The 16,056-nt window shown below is 33.7% G+C and overlaps 1 protein-coding gene and 1 long non-coding RNA gene across 2 annotated transcripts; one reads left to right on the top strand and one right to left on the bottom strand.

Annotated features, from left to right (window-relative positions):
• Positions 1 to 1,649: 1,649 nt before the first annotated feature.
• LOC119665559 (uncharacterized protein K02A2.6-like) lies at positions 1,650 to 3,564 on the top strand. The gene is made up of 2 exons (XM_038074786.1): positions 1,650 to 2,490; positions 2,567 to 3,564. The coding sequence occupies exons 1-2, from the start codon at positions 1,650 to 1,652 to the stop codon at positions 3,562 to 3,564; spliced, it is 1,839 nt and encodes a 612-aa protein (XP_037930714.1).
• An 11,427-nt stretch (positions 3,565 to 14,991) lies between these two features.
• On the bottom strand, positions 14,992 to 15,574 carry LOC119676361. Its single transcript, XR_005252243.1, has 3 exons — positions 15,468 to 15,574; positions 15,306 to 15,405; positions 14,992 to 15,187 (listed from the first exon to the last, which is right to left on the bottom strand). It is a non-coding gene; the product is annotated as an uncharacterized LOC119676361 (long non-coding RNA).
• Positions 15,575 to 16,056: the final 482 nt, after the last annotated feature.

Here is a 16,056-nt window from a genome sequence, read left to right on the forward strand (position 1 = left end):
TAGTGGGTTCCCACTCTTTATCTAACCAGAGATAGCTCGGAGATTGGATCTGTGACCGGTAACTCTACAGTTACTATCTACGCAGATGGCTTAAAGATGGAAGGCGGTACGTGAGCAGGTATCTTCTCGAAAGATATGCAGATAAGACAGTGCTACCGAATCCCTGCTACTTACAGCGTCCTTCACAACGAGATATATGCTATCGAAAAAGAGGTCGTCCTTCGAATATCACGATTTTTGCAGATAGGCCGCACTGAAAGCAATTGAATCTAAATTCCAAGATAGTATTAAAATGTCGCTATTCACTGATGAGCATCAAACATCATAAGGTTTCTTTTTGTTGGACATAGTACATTTCGAATACTTGGACATAGCAATATTGAAGGGAATGACCCAGCAGATGAGATGACTTTTTGAACAAATCAAACTAAGTATGAATAAATTTTAAATGTCTAATATAAATGTATATGGATGCCAAAAAACTGTATAATGTTTATATAAACTTTCAATATTTTTTTGGTTTTAAGAATTGTAACAGACTTCACAAGACACGTCTTATTTAAAATAATTTTTTTTAAATAATTACAAAAAGTCACCAAAAATTCAAACTATTAGGAAGTAGTTCCTTTTGAGGTAAAATATATGCACAAATGTGCAATAAAAACATACATATTCATATACTGCAGACTTAATTTCTCCAATATCACATTTGCACATACATAGTGATTTTTGTTGTGCATTTTGCAATAAAAAAATAATATTTTCTATTATTATTATTTTCTTTAAGAAGATAAGAAGATGTATGTGCTAAAATTGTTTCAGGGATTTTTTTAATATTCACTTCGTATATTAATGAAATATACAAATAAAACCAAAAATCCAAAAGAAACATGCGTGCAAAAACAATTGTGGGTTGCAATGAGTATGAACTGAACATCATACCAGTTGTGATTCGATCAAACATTGTTGCATGAGGTTGGGTGGATTTATTATAAATCCACCAGCAAAATTTTGTATGCAAGAATAAACCATTCTCTTTTCATTTTCGATTTTTGACCAAAATGAACCATTTGAGGCCAGTGTCAATACCGTCCCAACGACGTTCGAATGCATTCCAAAAAAGTTCCAAATGCAAAGGAACACATTCTTCTTTCTTGAAAACGATGCACCTCTTATTAGAACTTCTACTTCCCAAAAAGTAATTAACCGTAGTTAATAATATTGTCACCCTTAATAAAACGATTTCCGAACACATTCGTGTAGAATGTGTTCGGAACATGTTTATGTTTTTTCCAAACACACAATGATACAATGAAGGAGAGAGTTAATTTCTTGGAAAAAACGTTACGTGAACTGCAAACGAGTCAGCAGAATTTCCAGCCACAAAGTATATCTTCTCCAGTGTATATGAATGAAAATAAATCTAAGGCAGAATTGAATGTAAGCAACGTCACGACAATGGGAGTGCCGATTCCTAATGTCAATATGCAGGAGCAAAGGCCAATAATGTCAACGTCTGTAAATAATTTTATGCCAATATCGTCGGGAATGAATACATTTCCGGTTAATGCGCATAATATAAACCACAGTATGCAGCATTGGGGTGCATGCCAGTTGGTAGTGTTCCAAGCACGAGTTATATAGGTAATATGCGGCATGAACATATGAACGGAGGTCATATTGCATATTACCCACCATACGCGCAAAATCCTTATGGAAACGTTAGAGAGATTGTAACCCTTTTACCTGAGTTCAATCCGTCAAGCGACAAATCTCTTATGCCAAATCAGTTCATAAAACGGAACGATATGTTACGAACTACATATCGTTGGGACGATCAAACATTAGTATTTGCAGTGCAACAAAAGTTGCAAGGATACACAAAATATTGGGTTAATTCACAAGACGTGTTTCTTTCTTGGACGGAATTTGCTACAAAATTTTTGAAAGACTTTGCTTCTACAGAAAACATAGCAGACGTATACTTCAAAATGTCCCAAACGAAGAGACAATTTAATGAAAGTCCGCAAGAATATTACTACAAAATGATATCTATAGGTACTCGTGGAAACGTACCCGAAAATGCAATTGCTCGGTATATAATTAATGGCATCAATGAGCCACGCTTAAAGCAGAAAATCTCGAATGAATACACTCTCTGTAATGAACTCTTACGTGATATAAATATTTATACTGTATATAATGATGTTCAAAACTTTAACGAAAAACCAAAACCTAAATACCCGGTAAATACTAATCACGATCTTAGAGACAATTCTAAGATACAAACACTCCAAAATAAGGAAAGCGAGACGACTAGAAAAGTCAAATGTTTCAATTGCTCTAGAATAGGCCATTATTCAAACAAGTGTCCTGAACCACAACGTAAAGAGCGTTGTTCAATATGCAATCGCACTACGCATAAGGAGACCGATTGTCCTAGTAAGAAAAACAATGCCGAGAATAAACAAACGGTTAACAAAATTGAAAGTACTTGCGAAAAAAAGAAATGAGCTCGTGACGAAAGTTGTAAAAGTAAATCAAAAACCGACGCGATCATTTATAGATCCTGGTAGTGCATACACTCTAATTCGTGAGACATTTGCAAAAGATTTTAAAAATGAAATATTGCGTTGTTCTGTAACTTTGAGTGGTTTCGCCGATGGAAAATTTATCTGCACCTCTAAAATAAATGCTGTCGTAGATTTTGATAATAACGAATTTATAACCGATTTGTTGATCGTGGATGACGGAAAAACATCCGAAAATATTTTGCTGGGTCGTGATGTATTGTGCCGTGAAGGTAAACGTCTTATCATAGAGGGAGACAAATGCCATATAGAAGATCTGCAAACATCGGTAGAAATACCGTCGGATGTACGCAAACAACTTAAAGGTCTACTCTCAACGTACCGTGGCGTTTTTGCAGAAAGTATGTCTGAACTAGGCAAATGTGTTATCAACAAAATGAGTTTTAAAGTCAGCACTGACGTACCTATTCGGGAAAAACCATATCGGATAGCATTTGCCAAACGCAAAATCGTTTCGGACATTGGTCTTGATTTGCTTAAAAATGACATCATACGCCCTTCGTCATCACCGTATGCCTCATCCGTGGTTCTGGTAGAAAAGAAAAATGGTGAGCATCGACTCTGCGTAGATTATCGTGCATTAAACAAAATCATTATTAAAAATCCTTACCCTATGCCAAATATGGAGGAGCAGTTTGCTCAGCTCTCAGGTAACAGATTCTTTACGACACTTGACCTTCGCATGGGATATCACCAAATAGAAATTGAAGAGTCCTCAAAACAATATACAGCTTTCGTTACTACGGATGGTCATTTCGAATACAACAGAATGCCATTTGGAATGGTTAACGCCCCTGGAGTTTTTCAAGCGACAATGGATAAGATTGCGTCGTCGATGGGCCGTGGTGAAGTTCTAATTTATCTCGATGATGTTATTATACCCAGTAAAAGTATAGAAGAAGGTATAGAACGGTTAGAAAAATTTCTCTGTTTGTTAAAAGAGCAATTTGACGCTAAGGATGTCCAAATGTAAATTTCTTAAAACGGAACTAATACACCTAGGGCACGTTATTGATCAAAATGGAATAGCACCAGGTAATCAAAAAGTAGCTGCAATTAAAAATTTTAAACAGCCAACCAACGTAACAGAAGTACGAGGCTTCTTGGGTTTGACTGGATTTTTCCGCAAATTTGTTCAGGATTACTCAATCATCTCAAAACCAATCGCGATGTTGCTACGAAAATCAGAACAAGAGTTCGTAGGGGGTGTTGAGTAGAAAAATGCATTTGACAAACTTATAAATATGCTATGTAGCGGTCCGGTTCTAGCTCTGTACGACAGTAATGCTGAACATGAAGTGCTCATGTTCACTTCATCGCTTATATCGACGTACCGCTGAAGGTCTACAATTTGTTGCACCAAAAGCTGTAAGATGGATCACGAGGAAGTAAACGCGAGGGTACTCTGCACTATGACGACGTTGAACCGATACCTTTCCGTTTGATTCACATCGATCACCTCGGATCTTTCATTAAAAGTAAAAGAGGTAATAGCTACGTTTTGGCTATTTCAGATGCTTTCTCGAAATTTCTGATTGTGAAAGCTGTACATAATACAAAAACAACTCCTGTAATCGCCGTTTTAAACGAGATGTCCAGCTATTTCGGGTTACCTGCAAAGATTGTTACTGATAGGGGTACATCGTTTACATCCACTCAATTTGAGGAGTATTGTGACAACAATAATATTCAACATGTCAAAACAGCTGTACGAACGCCGCGAGATAATGGACAAGTTGAGAGAGCTAACCAGATAATCCTATCATATCTGCGAACATCGAACAAAGGTCCAAACAATTGGGATCTGAATTTACGGAATTCACAATGGGCAGTGAACTCACAAAAAAACGCAACTTCTGGTTTCAGCCCAAACGAACTAGTGTTCGACTTCCAGCTGCGCGATATCCTCCAAAATCGATTGTTAGCTGCCGTCCATGCCGACGCGGAAAACCCATTATCAACCATTACAATCAACGAGAAACGAAACCTAGCCGTCAGGAATATTGCTGAGGAGCGTGAAAAGTGGAAGCACCGTTTCGACGAAAAGCATGCCGAACCTTTCCTGTACAATGTTGGTGATCTCGTAGTGCTTGAAAACGAACCGTCAGCCACAGGCGAGTCACGAAAATTGGAGCCGAAATATCGAGGTCCATATATCGTAGTCAATGTACTTGGAAATGACCGATACCAAATAGAAGATATCCCAGGTATCCAATTGGCTAAAAGGAAATTCAATTCTACGTTCGCGTCAGACCGAATGAAACCGTGGTGCTACAATTCTCCGGAGCTTGATGCTTGTGAAATCGCGGACGATTTATAGCAGGATTGGCCGAATTGTCACCCTTAATAAAATGATTTCCGAACACATTCGTGTAGAATGTGTTCGGAACACGTTTATATTTTTTCCAAACACCTTTACATGTCAAACATGACAGTTGAGTCGCACCTAATACGGCGTTTACATTGGCCGAAAATGGCTCATTTTGGTCAAAAATCGAAAATGAGTATCGAATGGCTCATTCTTGCATATAAAATTTCAAGCACAAAAATGAGCAATTTTCTCACATTCTGTATGAATGACGTTCGAATGCATTCCACATACGTTCCAAATGCAAAGGAATCATTGAACATACCCTAAATGAAAGCTCTTCATGGCATTTTGACAGTTTGAAAAAGCTGTTTTTAACATATTACAAAAAAAGGTAAACAAATGTTTGTGGTGGTTGCATTTTCTTGAAAACGATGCACTGCTTTTTAGAACTTTTACTTCCCAAAAAGTAATTAATCGAAGTTAAAAATATAGTTTAAGTTTCTAATGTAAGGTTTGAAGGCATATTTAACCTTCATGCAACATTTTTTTGGCACAGGCCAAAAATCAAATCAACATGCAAGTTGAAAAATCAGCTGTTGAAATGAGAACAAATGAATTAGAACGAATGTAAATACTTTCAAATGGCTCATTCAAAATGAGCCATTTTCGGCCAATGTAAACGCCATATAAGTTCAGTGTGCTAATGAGTTTTTAAGAAAGCATAACAACGCGTGTTCTTCTCTAATTAAAAGTTGTAAGGACTAAATTTACATAAGTAAATTTTGCCCTACATAAATACACACATCGTTGTTTATTCCAATGAATTGTAGTACAAAATGAATTGTAACAAATTGTAATAAAAAAAAAGAAGTAGAAGTCTGAAATATATGAATGAAATTAAAAAAAATGTATTTTATTCGAAATCTGATACATACTTTCTTTTAATTTGCATTTGCACAAAACTCAAACAACAGCTGCCCACACTGCACACTACTGCAACGCGTGGAACTAAGGAAAGATAAATTTAAATATAAAAGTATTCAGTTAAAATATAAATACATACCTGCTAATGTACTGCCACACATTCTAATCCGAATTGTTATTATTAAATTATTAATTATGAGAAATTATTCACAAATTTTATAAATATCAAAAAGAAACACCACGAGAAAAATTGCGAAAATTATAAAATCAAAACATAAACAAACGTCAGAAACGTCAATAGAAATTCGCCGCAAAGAGATAGACAAGATCTGTTGAGCGCACAACTTGAAGAACAGTATGAAAGCAAGACATACAAACGGGAAAATAAACAAAACTCCACAAAACAGCAGAAAACAATTGTATGTGCGCTACACAAAAAGCTCGTCTGATCTGTATAAAAGACGACGCATTTTTGGTAAGGGGAGTGAGTCTTGTATGATCACTGAGTGGCATTATATGTCAACTAATAAAATAAAAAAATAAAATATTATCTGACACAAAGGCGGTGTTAAGTCATGTGTATAACCTAGTACAAAGTCTATATATAATAGTTTACGAGCGTAAGGCGGTTTTAAGTCAGCGAGCTTAGATACCATTATATATATATTAAATAAATAAAGCGTATATTCCTTAATATTCTTTTCAAACAGGTGAACATAGAAGCCAACTACAAGACCAGAAAAGACCTTTTGGAATATCACCGAAGTAGTCATTGGAAGTAATCCCCTTGAGAGTTTCAAAGAATCAATTGCCATTGATGTGCCATCCCAGTCATACTAATAATAATTATTGCATTTAATTTCTTTCTTTTTATATATATTATTGATTTTTTTTTATAAATAAATTGTTCTGAAAACTATAATCACAATCTTTTATTTGAGAAGTCCGGTTCTTGTAAATATAAATTTATTGTAACGACTCCTAGAAGAGGCTGAGGTTACCCCGGCAAAGAAAATAACGAAACGGAAAAATCTGTGTCGTTACAAAGTAAAAATGTAAATATACAAAATAAAAGCCGTCTTTGACAATATGTTTTAAGTCTATATTTTAAGGTTTGAAGGCATATTTAACCTTCATGCAACATTTTTTTGGTGCAGGCCAAAAATCAAATCAATAGGCAAGTTGAAAAATCAGCTGTTTGAAATGAAAAGAAATGAGCCACTTTTAAATGGCTAATTCAAAATGAGCCATTTTCGGCCAGTGGAAACGCCAAATTAGGCAGTTTTGCGCATTATAATCACTAATGAGCATGATTTATCATACCAAGAGCTTTCATATAAATGAGCCCATTTACAATCAATCGGTTCATTTTAGACCAAAAATATCGAATGCAACTCTTAAAAATAAATTTTCAACAAAGGAAATGACCAAAATTTGAAGTATGTGTCATATATTTTAAATATAAAATGTGAACAAACAACAGCTGACCTGTAAACAAGCACACTGAGATAGTAAGTATTAAATAAAATCTGTTTTTATTCATTGAATTATAAAAAATGTATATAAATAATTTAATATATCAATTATATATTTAATTTTTTAGTATGACATATTATTACGTGAAATTTGTTTATTTCATGTTAGTAGCAAAAAGAAGTACGTACTAGGATTTAATAAAAAATTTTTTCATAACTTAAATATGCAATACATATTTAAATAATTGATTTTAGATTTAATTAATTCAAATAGTATTTTTAAACATTAAAATGAAGAGACGCAGAAACGTGTAGGTGGAAAGTGCGTAAAATTATGGGAGGAAAGACTTTCACAATTACGGGGCGCCCGATCTTCACAATAGAGGTTTCGTGCCACTTCCTTAGAAGTGCAAACAAAGCTCTACAACTTTACACAAACGTAAAGAAAAGTATTTCATAAATGAAATTAAAAATTCAATAATAATTTGTGTATTGAAACTGTTTTGTTTTTTATTATGTTACGTACTTTCATATAATAAAAAAAGATTTCAATGTAATTTTGTAAATTTTTTTATTTATTTTTATAAAGTTGCTGTTAATCACTTCAATTTGCTTGTTTGTTTATTTTAAATCAGGAAAGAACAATAGTGTGTCGGAGTTTCAGGAGGGGCGCCATTCGACTAGAACTACTTCCATATATTAAAGAGATTTCTAGACAATTTGTCCATACATAACACTACAAAATTAGTGTTTGAAAGTATTGCAGGTGAGTTTTCACAAATTTGTTTAAATTCTTCAAAATAATGAATGTGTTTATTAATTAGATCAGGGGCCGTCATCAAAGGATGCATCATAGCTGTCGTCATGCACATCTCCACGTTTATCGGTAGATCCAATATCATTTCCACGTCTATCGGTAGCTCCAATATCTACGTCAAAAGATTCTGAAACACCTGCAAAAAACAAAAAAGATAAAATGAATGAAAGAGGCTTTCTATACACTCGGCTCACTGGAGACAATGACTAGGCATTTTTGATGCGATCAACTGTTATTATTTATTATAATTTATAGTTATATATAATTTTTAGTTATTTATTAATATTATTAAATAATGTATAACTATTATCATCATTATATCATCATCATTATATGTGCTTTTTTTTTTGTAAATATTTGGAATAGTTAGAATAAGTTATTTAGTCCTACAAAATTAAATAGGTATTAGGATTAGGTTAATTTCTAATAAAACTTCCTAAAAAAATGTAGCTAAACATCGTCTTATTTCCTATTCATCAACTTATTTCCTCGCAACGATTTAACGAGCTGACAAAATTGTCAAGAGCTAGAGATAGTATTGATTTCCTAAAGTCTTTATGGCTATAGCGTCTGCCACCACAAGTATGTGCTATCTTGCAGGCATCGATCGTTGACCTGGTAGATTTATCGAGAACTCATCAATTATCAGGCAGGGGGAGCCGCACTCACCCACAAACTTCAAGTCAATCCGATTGGTGCTGGTTTCATAGCAGATTTGGAGCGCAAGTGCCGACAGCCAAGTATCTATATAACAAACGCAAAGGCAAAAAACTAAGCTCGTCTCAATCGACGTCGAGCTGATTATAGGACAGCACTATTATAGCTTGATTCTTTATACAAGATCCGGCAACGTCGACATCATCGATTTCTCATCGATATGGGAGCGGATCTATCGGTACAGCCGAAGAAGTACGGTTTTAAGCGAGGTAATATTGAGTTTCTGGATCATGTAATCGACGCCAATAGGTTTCGCCATCTAGAAACTAAAGTACAGGGGGTACGTGAGCTCCCTATACCAAAAAGGGATATACCTATTATGCCGTTTCAAGGGATAATAAGTTTTTATCGTCAATTCTTGCGAGCTGCGTACATAGTCATCAACGTTTGTTTTACTAATGCCTGGGAACTGCAAAAATGAAAAATCAGCAATCGCCTGGTTGTCTGATGACATAGTGACATTCCAGCGGTATAAAAATGAACCAGCACAGGCCACTTTTCTTAACTTTATAGCGCCAGAAGCACAATTTACGCTTACGACAGATGCCTCAGGAGATGCAGTTGGCGACGTCCTCCAGCACGTAGTGGATAAACTGCATCAGCCATTAGCGTTCTACTCAAAAAAGTTGCTTACGATCGAAAGTTGACAGCGATTTATCAAGCCACCGAATATTTCCGATATGTGTTAGATGGTCGCGAGTTTACTATATTCACTGACCATAAACCACTCGCATATGCCCTCCAGCAGGCCAGTGAAAACGCATCTCCTAGACAAGCAAAACAACTTGAATTTGTGAGCCAGTATTTTACCGATATGCGTCACATAACTGGCGCTGAATCCATTCTAGTGTGAAACAAGCGAAGTAGAAAGAATTGCTATTGACCAAGTAAGAGATCCGGAACTGCAGGAATAAATAAACGACCAGTCTGGGAAAGCTTTAAAATTAAAGAAATGGAAGTTACCAAATTCAGACGTTAAACTGTTGTTTCCAGGCAGTAGATATTGTCCAAGCTTCGTCTTTCAAATCTAAGGTGTAACACTAGGGTGGCTCACGTTATAAAGGGGAAAATTAAAAATGAAGTTTTGAATGAGCGCACCCCCTAGAAATATGCCATTGACCAAAAAAATGATATTCCCAAAGTTTAGGAGCAATAGGATTAAAAATGACGTTGCGCCACTCGAGCAAAGTTGGGTTTTCAGTACAGAAAACAGAAATTTTTCAATTCAAAGTCATTTTTTATCTTTGTTACTTGTTTTATCTATCATTTGATAGATAATTAAAATATCTTTTTAATAAGATATTGATGAGTAAAATCGGTTAAAAATTATGCGCAAAACACAATAATTAGTTGAGCGACTGTGCTCTGTTTTCTATTTCATACCTTTTAGCTGGCATGCACAATTACGTAATAGGTTTATGCTACGATTTAGTTCATTATTTATAAAAAATTATAATTTCAAGAAAACCCTTTTTTCAGTAATTAATATATTGTGTTTATTATGTTTTATAACATAAATCTGACTATGTGAAGGACAATTTTTATGATAATGTTCGACTACTTGCAGAACATATTGTTTTTCCTCTTCATATTTTGTCAAAATCGAATTATAATCCATCATAAGCCTAATTTCTCTTTCTATTCAATCATTTATCATATGAAATCTGGCACAGAATTCAAGTGCATCTCTATAATCTTGCGTCTCCATCCATGGCGAAGGATCGAAACTGATAAAACTATTAGATAGGCAAAAACGATCAAAAAAATTTGTTATCTCTTCGGTCACGAAATTAATAAGGTTCTTTGAGGAAAATTACTTCATTAGTGGGTTCCCACTCTTTATCTAACCAGAGATAGCTCGGAGATTGGATCTGTGACCGGTAACTCTACAGTTACTATCTACGCAGATGGCTTAAAGATGGAAGGCGGTACGTGAGCAGGTATCTTCTCGAAAAATATGCAGATAAGACAGTGCTACCGAATCCCTGCTACTTACAGCGTCTTTCACGGCGAGATATGTATATGCTATCGAAAAAGAGGTCGTCCTTCGAATATCACGATTTTTGCAGATAGGCCGCACTGAAAGCAATTGAATCTAAATTCCAAGATAGTATTAAAATGTCGCTATTCACTGATGAGCATCAAACCTCATAAGGTTTCTTTTTGTTGGACATAGTACATTTCGAATACTTGGACATAGCAATATTGAAGGGAATGACCCAGCAGATGAGATGGCCAGAAGAGGTTCTGAACTGCATACAGGAAAGGCCGACCTCTCAATACATACACCGATATGTAAACTGTATAGGATAATAGAGGAAATCAATACAGTGACTAACAATTTATAAACTAACCGCGAAGACTGTAAGGTCGCTAGAATCTTATGGGCTAAGTTGAACAAAAATAAAACGAAAAGCCTTTTAGGCTTCAGCAAACCTGCAGTTTATGTGCAGGGGCACTGTGCCATTGCGCCTATGCTTCAACGGTGACGAGTTTCAACAAGTGGATTATGCGGGAGTTGCCAACATAAAGAGGAGGTAAAATCTATCAACCACTTCCTGCGTCTCTGTCCAGGACTTTAAATAAAGCTACTTTAATGTCTTGGGGATCCTTATTTTACTGGCTTGAAAGAGATAACGAAAGCAAACTTATACGATCTCCTCAACTTCATCTGGAAAATCAAATGGTTTAACAAGGATAACAAAGATTAGCAACTCCCATCTCCTGGTAAAATTTTTTGAGAGCATCCTTATGGGCAATATATGTCTCCGAGTAGAAGTGCTGACAACTGTCAGCACGTGCCTTCCGAACATAACCTTACCTAGTGTGGGTTAAATTTTTCACACATATGTTCGTACAAATCATCCGAATTATATGTAAATTGATCTCTTAAAATAAACGTTTTTAGTAAGTACATGATTTTCGCCATCCATCGAAAATCTTAGATGGCACCTGGGCGCCACAGGTAACCATACCTACAACTACAAAATATGTATAGCGTAGCGATCCGAAACCTTGCATTTGTCAAGGGCGGGAACTAAACTAGGAGTAATAAATTGAATCGTTCTGTCTGTGTTATACCAATTTTGTTGAACTGTGACTAAAGATTCAGCTTCCATATTGAGACAAATTTCTTCATCGAATTTATTCCAAATAAAATCAATGGAATTTTTAGCAGCTCTTGCTTTGTTTGCTAAAAGGATATTAACTTCAGTCATATTTCTCTTTGCTTACGAAAAAATTCTTGTTTTGACTACATTTTCAATTCTACTTAAATATCTATATAAATTATTAAATAGAAATGTATTATGTTATTTTTATTTTTTATTTATGTTTCTTCCGTTTCTTGTAAACATTTGTGATTGCATTGTGCATGCCAGCTAAAAGGTATGAAATAGAAAACAGAGCACAGTCGCTCAACTAATTATTGTGTTTTGCGCATAATTTTTAACCGATTTTACTCATCAATATTTTATTAAAAAGATATTTTAATTATCTATCAAATGAGTATATATTAATAACTGTTAAAACAAGTAACAAAGATAAAAAATGACCTTGAATTGAAAAATTTCTGTTTTCTGTACTAAAAACCCAACTTTGCTCGAGTGGCGCAACGTCATTTTTAATCCTATTGCTCCTAAACTTTGGGAATATCATTTTTTTGGTCAATGGCATATTCCTAGGGGGTGCGCTCATTAAAAATCGCATATTAGTTTTTTTGAGCCACCCTAGTGTAACACCATAACCGTATGCCTTTTGGTTTCTTTGTAGCGGTAGATGGCCGATTTCAACACATTCACATGGATATAGTGGACCCATTGTCATCATCGCAGGGGAAGCGCAATATTTTCTCTTGCATCGATCGTATTTATTCGTTGGTCATTCTTTTAGTGGGCATTATAGCAGAAAAATTAACAGCAGCATTCATTGATGGTTGGGTCGCATACTATTTTTATATTTTATATTTTCGTTTTAAAAATATTTGGCAGGAGAGTGCCAGTTATTTATAATTTTTATATTTATAACGCTAAAGTAACAGCAGAATTTTAAGAGTTATTTAAAAAATAAAAGGCACATAAAATAATTAAAACTGATGATAATGATAAATGTTATAGCATTGACAGACGAGCGCACTATATTATCATTAAGCAGCCTTAAATGATCATTTTAAAATTATCCTGACAGACGGTATAAATTATCATTAAGAAGTTGCGCCGTCCATGCTTGGCGCTTGAGTTTTATAATTTGAGCCATCTAAAATCAAAAGAAATATAAAATATATAAAAGAAATATAAAATATATAAAAAAAATATAAAATATATAAAAAAAAATATGAAATATATAAGAATATAACGAGTACTTACAGTTACCAATGTTTCCAAATATGTTTTGTTTACATTTTGACAACCAAATAGCTTGAAATTTGTTCCATTTTTTATTTTGTTTCACTCTCATATGCAGCATTACCATTTTTAAGAACCTAAATGATGAATAAATTGGGTTAAATTCGGAAATGACCATAAATGATCATTTAAAACTGCTAAATGAGCAAATAAATTATAATTTAGCCCCTTAATGATAATTTAGCTTACGTCTGTTGAATGTATTAGTAATATCAATCCCTGCAAAGGTTCAAGCAAACTAGAAGATTAGGCGTTTTCTTTTGTAAGCATATCACAAAAGAACAACAGCTTATTTTAAAAATAACATATGAAACAACAACACTGCTGGCTTATTTAGTCCAAGCTTTTCGAAACCGCTTAACTAATAAGCAGCTCAAATTGCATGGTTGCGAAGACTAAAAACTCGTCTATTGTGAACGATTTCTGGAAGTATATATGAAATTTCCAGTTCACGGTCAGCTATTAACTGTATTTGTAAAATAATAATATACAACTCTTTTTAATTTTCAGCTGCCAACTGCAGTTTTTTAATATAACGTGATTTAATATAATATTTTGCTGTTTAAAAATGAGTGAAACCTACGTAATTGTAGAACTTAAAAGTAAAAATATTAAGGAACTCTATTTTTCTGATTATATATATTTTTATATAGTCATATTGTAACATCACGAAAACGGTGGAGCAATGCTGAAACAATTGGGTTTCTTTTTAGCAGACCAAAAGCATTTTCTACTACCATTCGAGTAGAGCAATGCTTTCCGTTCAATTTTTTTTGTTTTTAATCTAAGTTATCATAGTGTTTGAATGGAGGCAGAAGCCAGTTTAAACACGGATAAGCAGTATTTCCAATAATAAATGATGAGTTTGGAAATAATTCACAGCCTGCAAAACAATGGAATAGTATTGTTTGCGATTGAAAAAATTTTCATGACATGACATGTTGGTCTTATAATTGGAATATGTGTGCAATCTATTGCTCCTATTATGTCTGGTATTCCAGCTTTTCTTCGAACTTCTTCATAACATCGGCTGCAATTGATCCTCTTGGCCACATAATATATTCATGGCTTATTGATATTAAGAAGCCTGTTACATGCCGGACTATACCCCAAGCCACTGCTATTGCAACACCAAAAAGAATTGCCAGCTGTCTGTAAGTAACTGTATTACTTACATACCAGATGTATAAATAAATTGATTTTCTGAATCCCACGCGTTGTCTTCCACCACCAAATTGATTTGAAAAGTACTCGGACTGTGAAAACCGTGTTGAAATAAATATGGCATAATTATTTAAGGCACTTTAGTTTACATGTTTAAAGTCCTGAGCACTTATAGCTTCAATAGTAGCTTCAAAACTGGAACATTTTTCATGTTGCTCCGGTTCTGAATCCGTGTCAGACGAACTTGCACTTTCAAATATGTAAATGTTAATAATTTTGTGACCAAATAATTATAATAAAGTGTTTTTTAGGCTAATTGGTCAAATTTTTTTTTTATTATTGTTGTTAGAAATAAAAATTAAGAAAAGGAAAATTCACAATTTAATTTTTCAATATATTTTTTCAATATTTTATGGCAACCGTGTCGTAAACGAAAGTGCACTTCATTCAACATTTTAGGTAAGTGTTCATTAATGAAATTTTTATATTATATCATTACTTTTTTGTAATTAAAACCACATAATCTTTTACGATTAATATTAGATGTTTTATTTAATAGTTAATGTTATGTTAACTACTTTTCTCTTTTATTTTAAAACAGTAAGGATCAGCAATGTATTGTGGTTTTCAACGGAGGCTCCGTCATCGTGAACAACGTGTATAGAATTTTGGAGAAGTTGCCTATTGACAACACCTTCGAATTAATTTCTAATAGTCATCCTCACCGTTACTGTCAGCGTCGTCTACATTATAGTCAACATCTTTAAAGTCAAAAAAGAACGCAACTACAAAGAAATTTTGTTTATATTTTTTGTTGTTTTTATTTTTAATTTATAAGTTATTAGTGTTATTATTAGCTATTAGTTAAAATAAAACTTATTGAAAATTTGTTTCAAACATCACCTTATTTCTTTTCTATTTGGACTGTGGTTGTTTAGTGTTCAAACTTATTTTCAAGCTCTCTGTTGTCTTCTCAGAACCGACATACGGAATTCATTTTTATCTAAAATAGCAACTCAGTAAAATTTTATTCTTTATTTAATAATATTTACTGCCCGTATTTACCAGAAGGCCAGCACTTTCTTTGATTTCTAGTTATCATTGAAGATGTTTTGATTTTGAATAATTTGTAATTTTTTGTTCTTTTGTATATGCAGCAACTGCCGCTTTTATATCATAAAAAACATTATAAACATTATGTATTAAATTATTTAAATTTTCTGTCTTTTCTTCCATGCTGATTTATTTTCTTTTAACAATACAACATTTAATATCATCTGTTTACATAAAAGCTCTTTCCCATTCCTTAAGTAACTCATGATAATGTAAACGCAAATAGCTCAATGTTACTATATGGCTTATTAAGTACATAGTGGAAACGTAGTATTAGCTTGATCTAATTTTGTGAATAAATCAATGCAATTTATATAATAATAAGTTTGCTTTAAAAGAGTCTGTATAGAAAATTTAAATTTAAATTAAATTAAATTTAAATTTAAATTTTCTAATACCACGGACTTTGCGCGTCAAAACTAACGTTCACCCTTCATGCTTTTTCATTTAACTATTTAAGAATTTTTCTGAAATGATTTTTACCTCACTGAGAGAATTGTTCAAAACTATACAAAATAACTAACAAAAAAAGGCATATATA

This window comes from Teleopsis dalmanni, chromosome 1 (assembly GCF_002237135.1).
Source record: "Teleopsis dalmanni isolate 2A chromosome 1, ASM223713v2, whole genome shotgun sequence".
Taxonomy (NCBI): domain Eukaryota; kingdom Metazoa; phylum Arthropoda; class Insecta; order Diptera; family Diopsidae; genus Teleopsis; species Teleopsis dalmanni.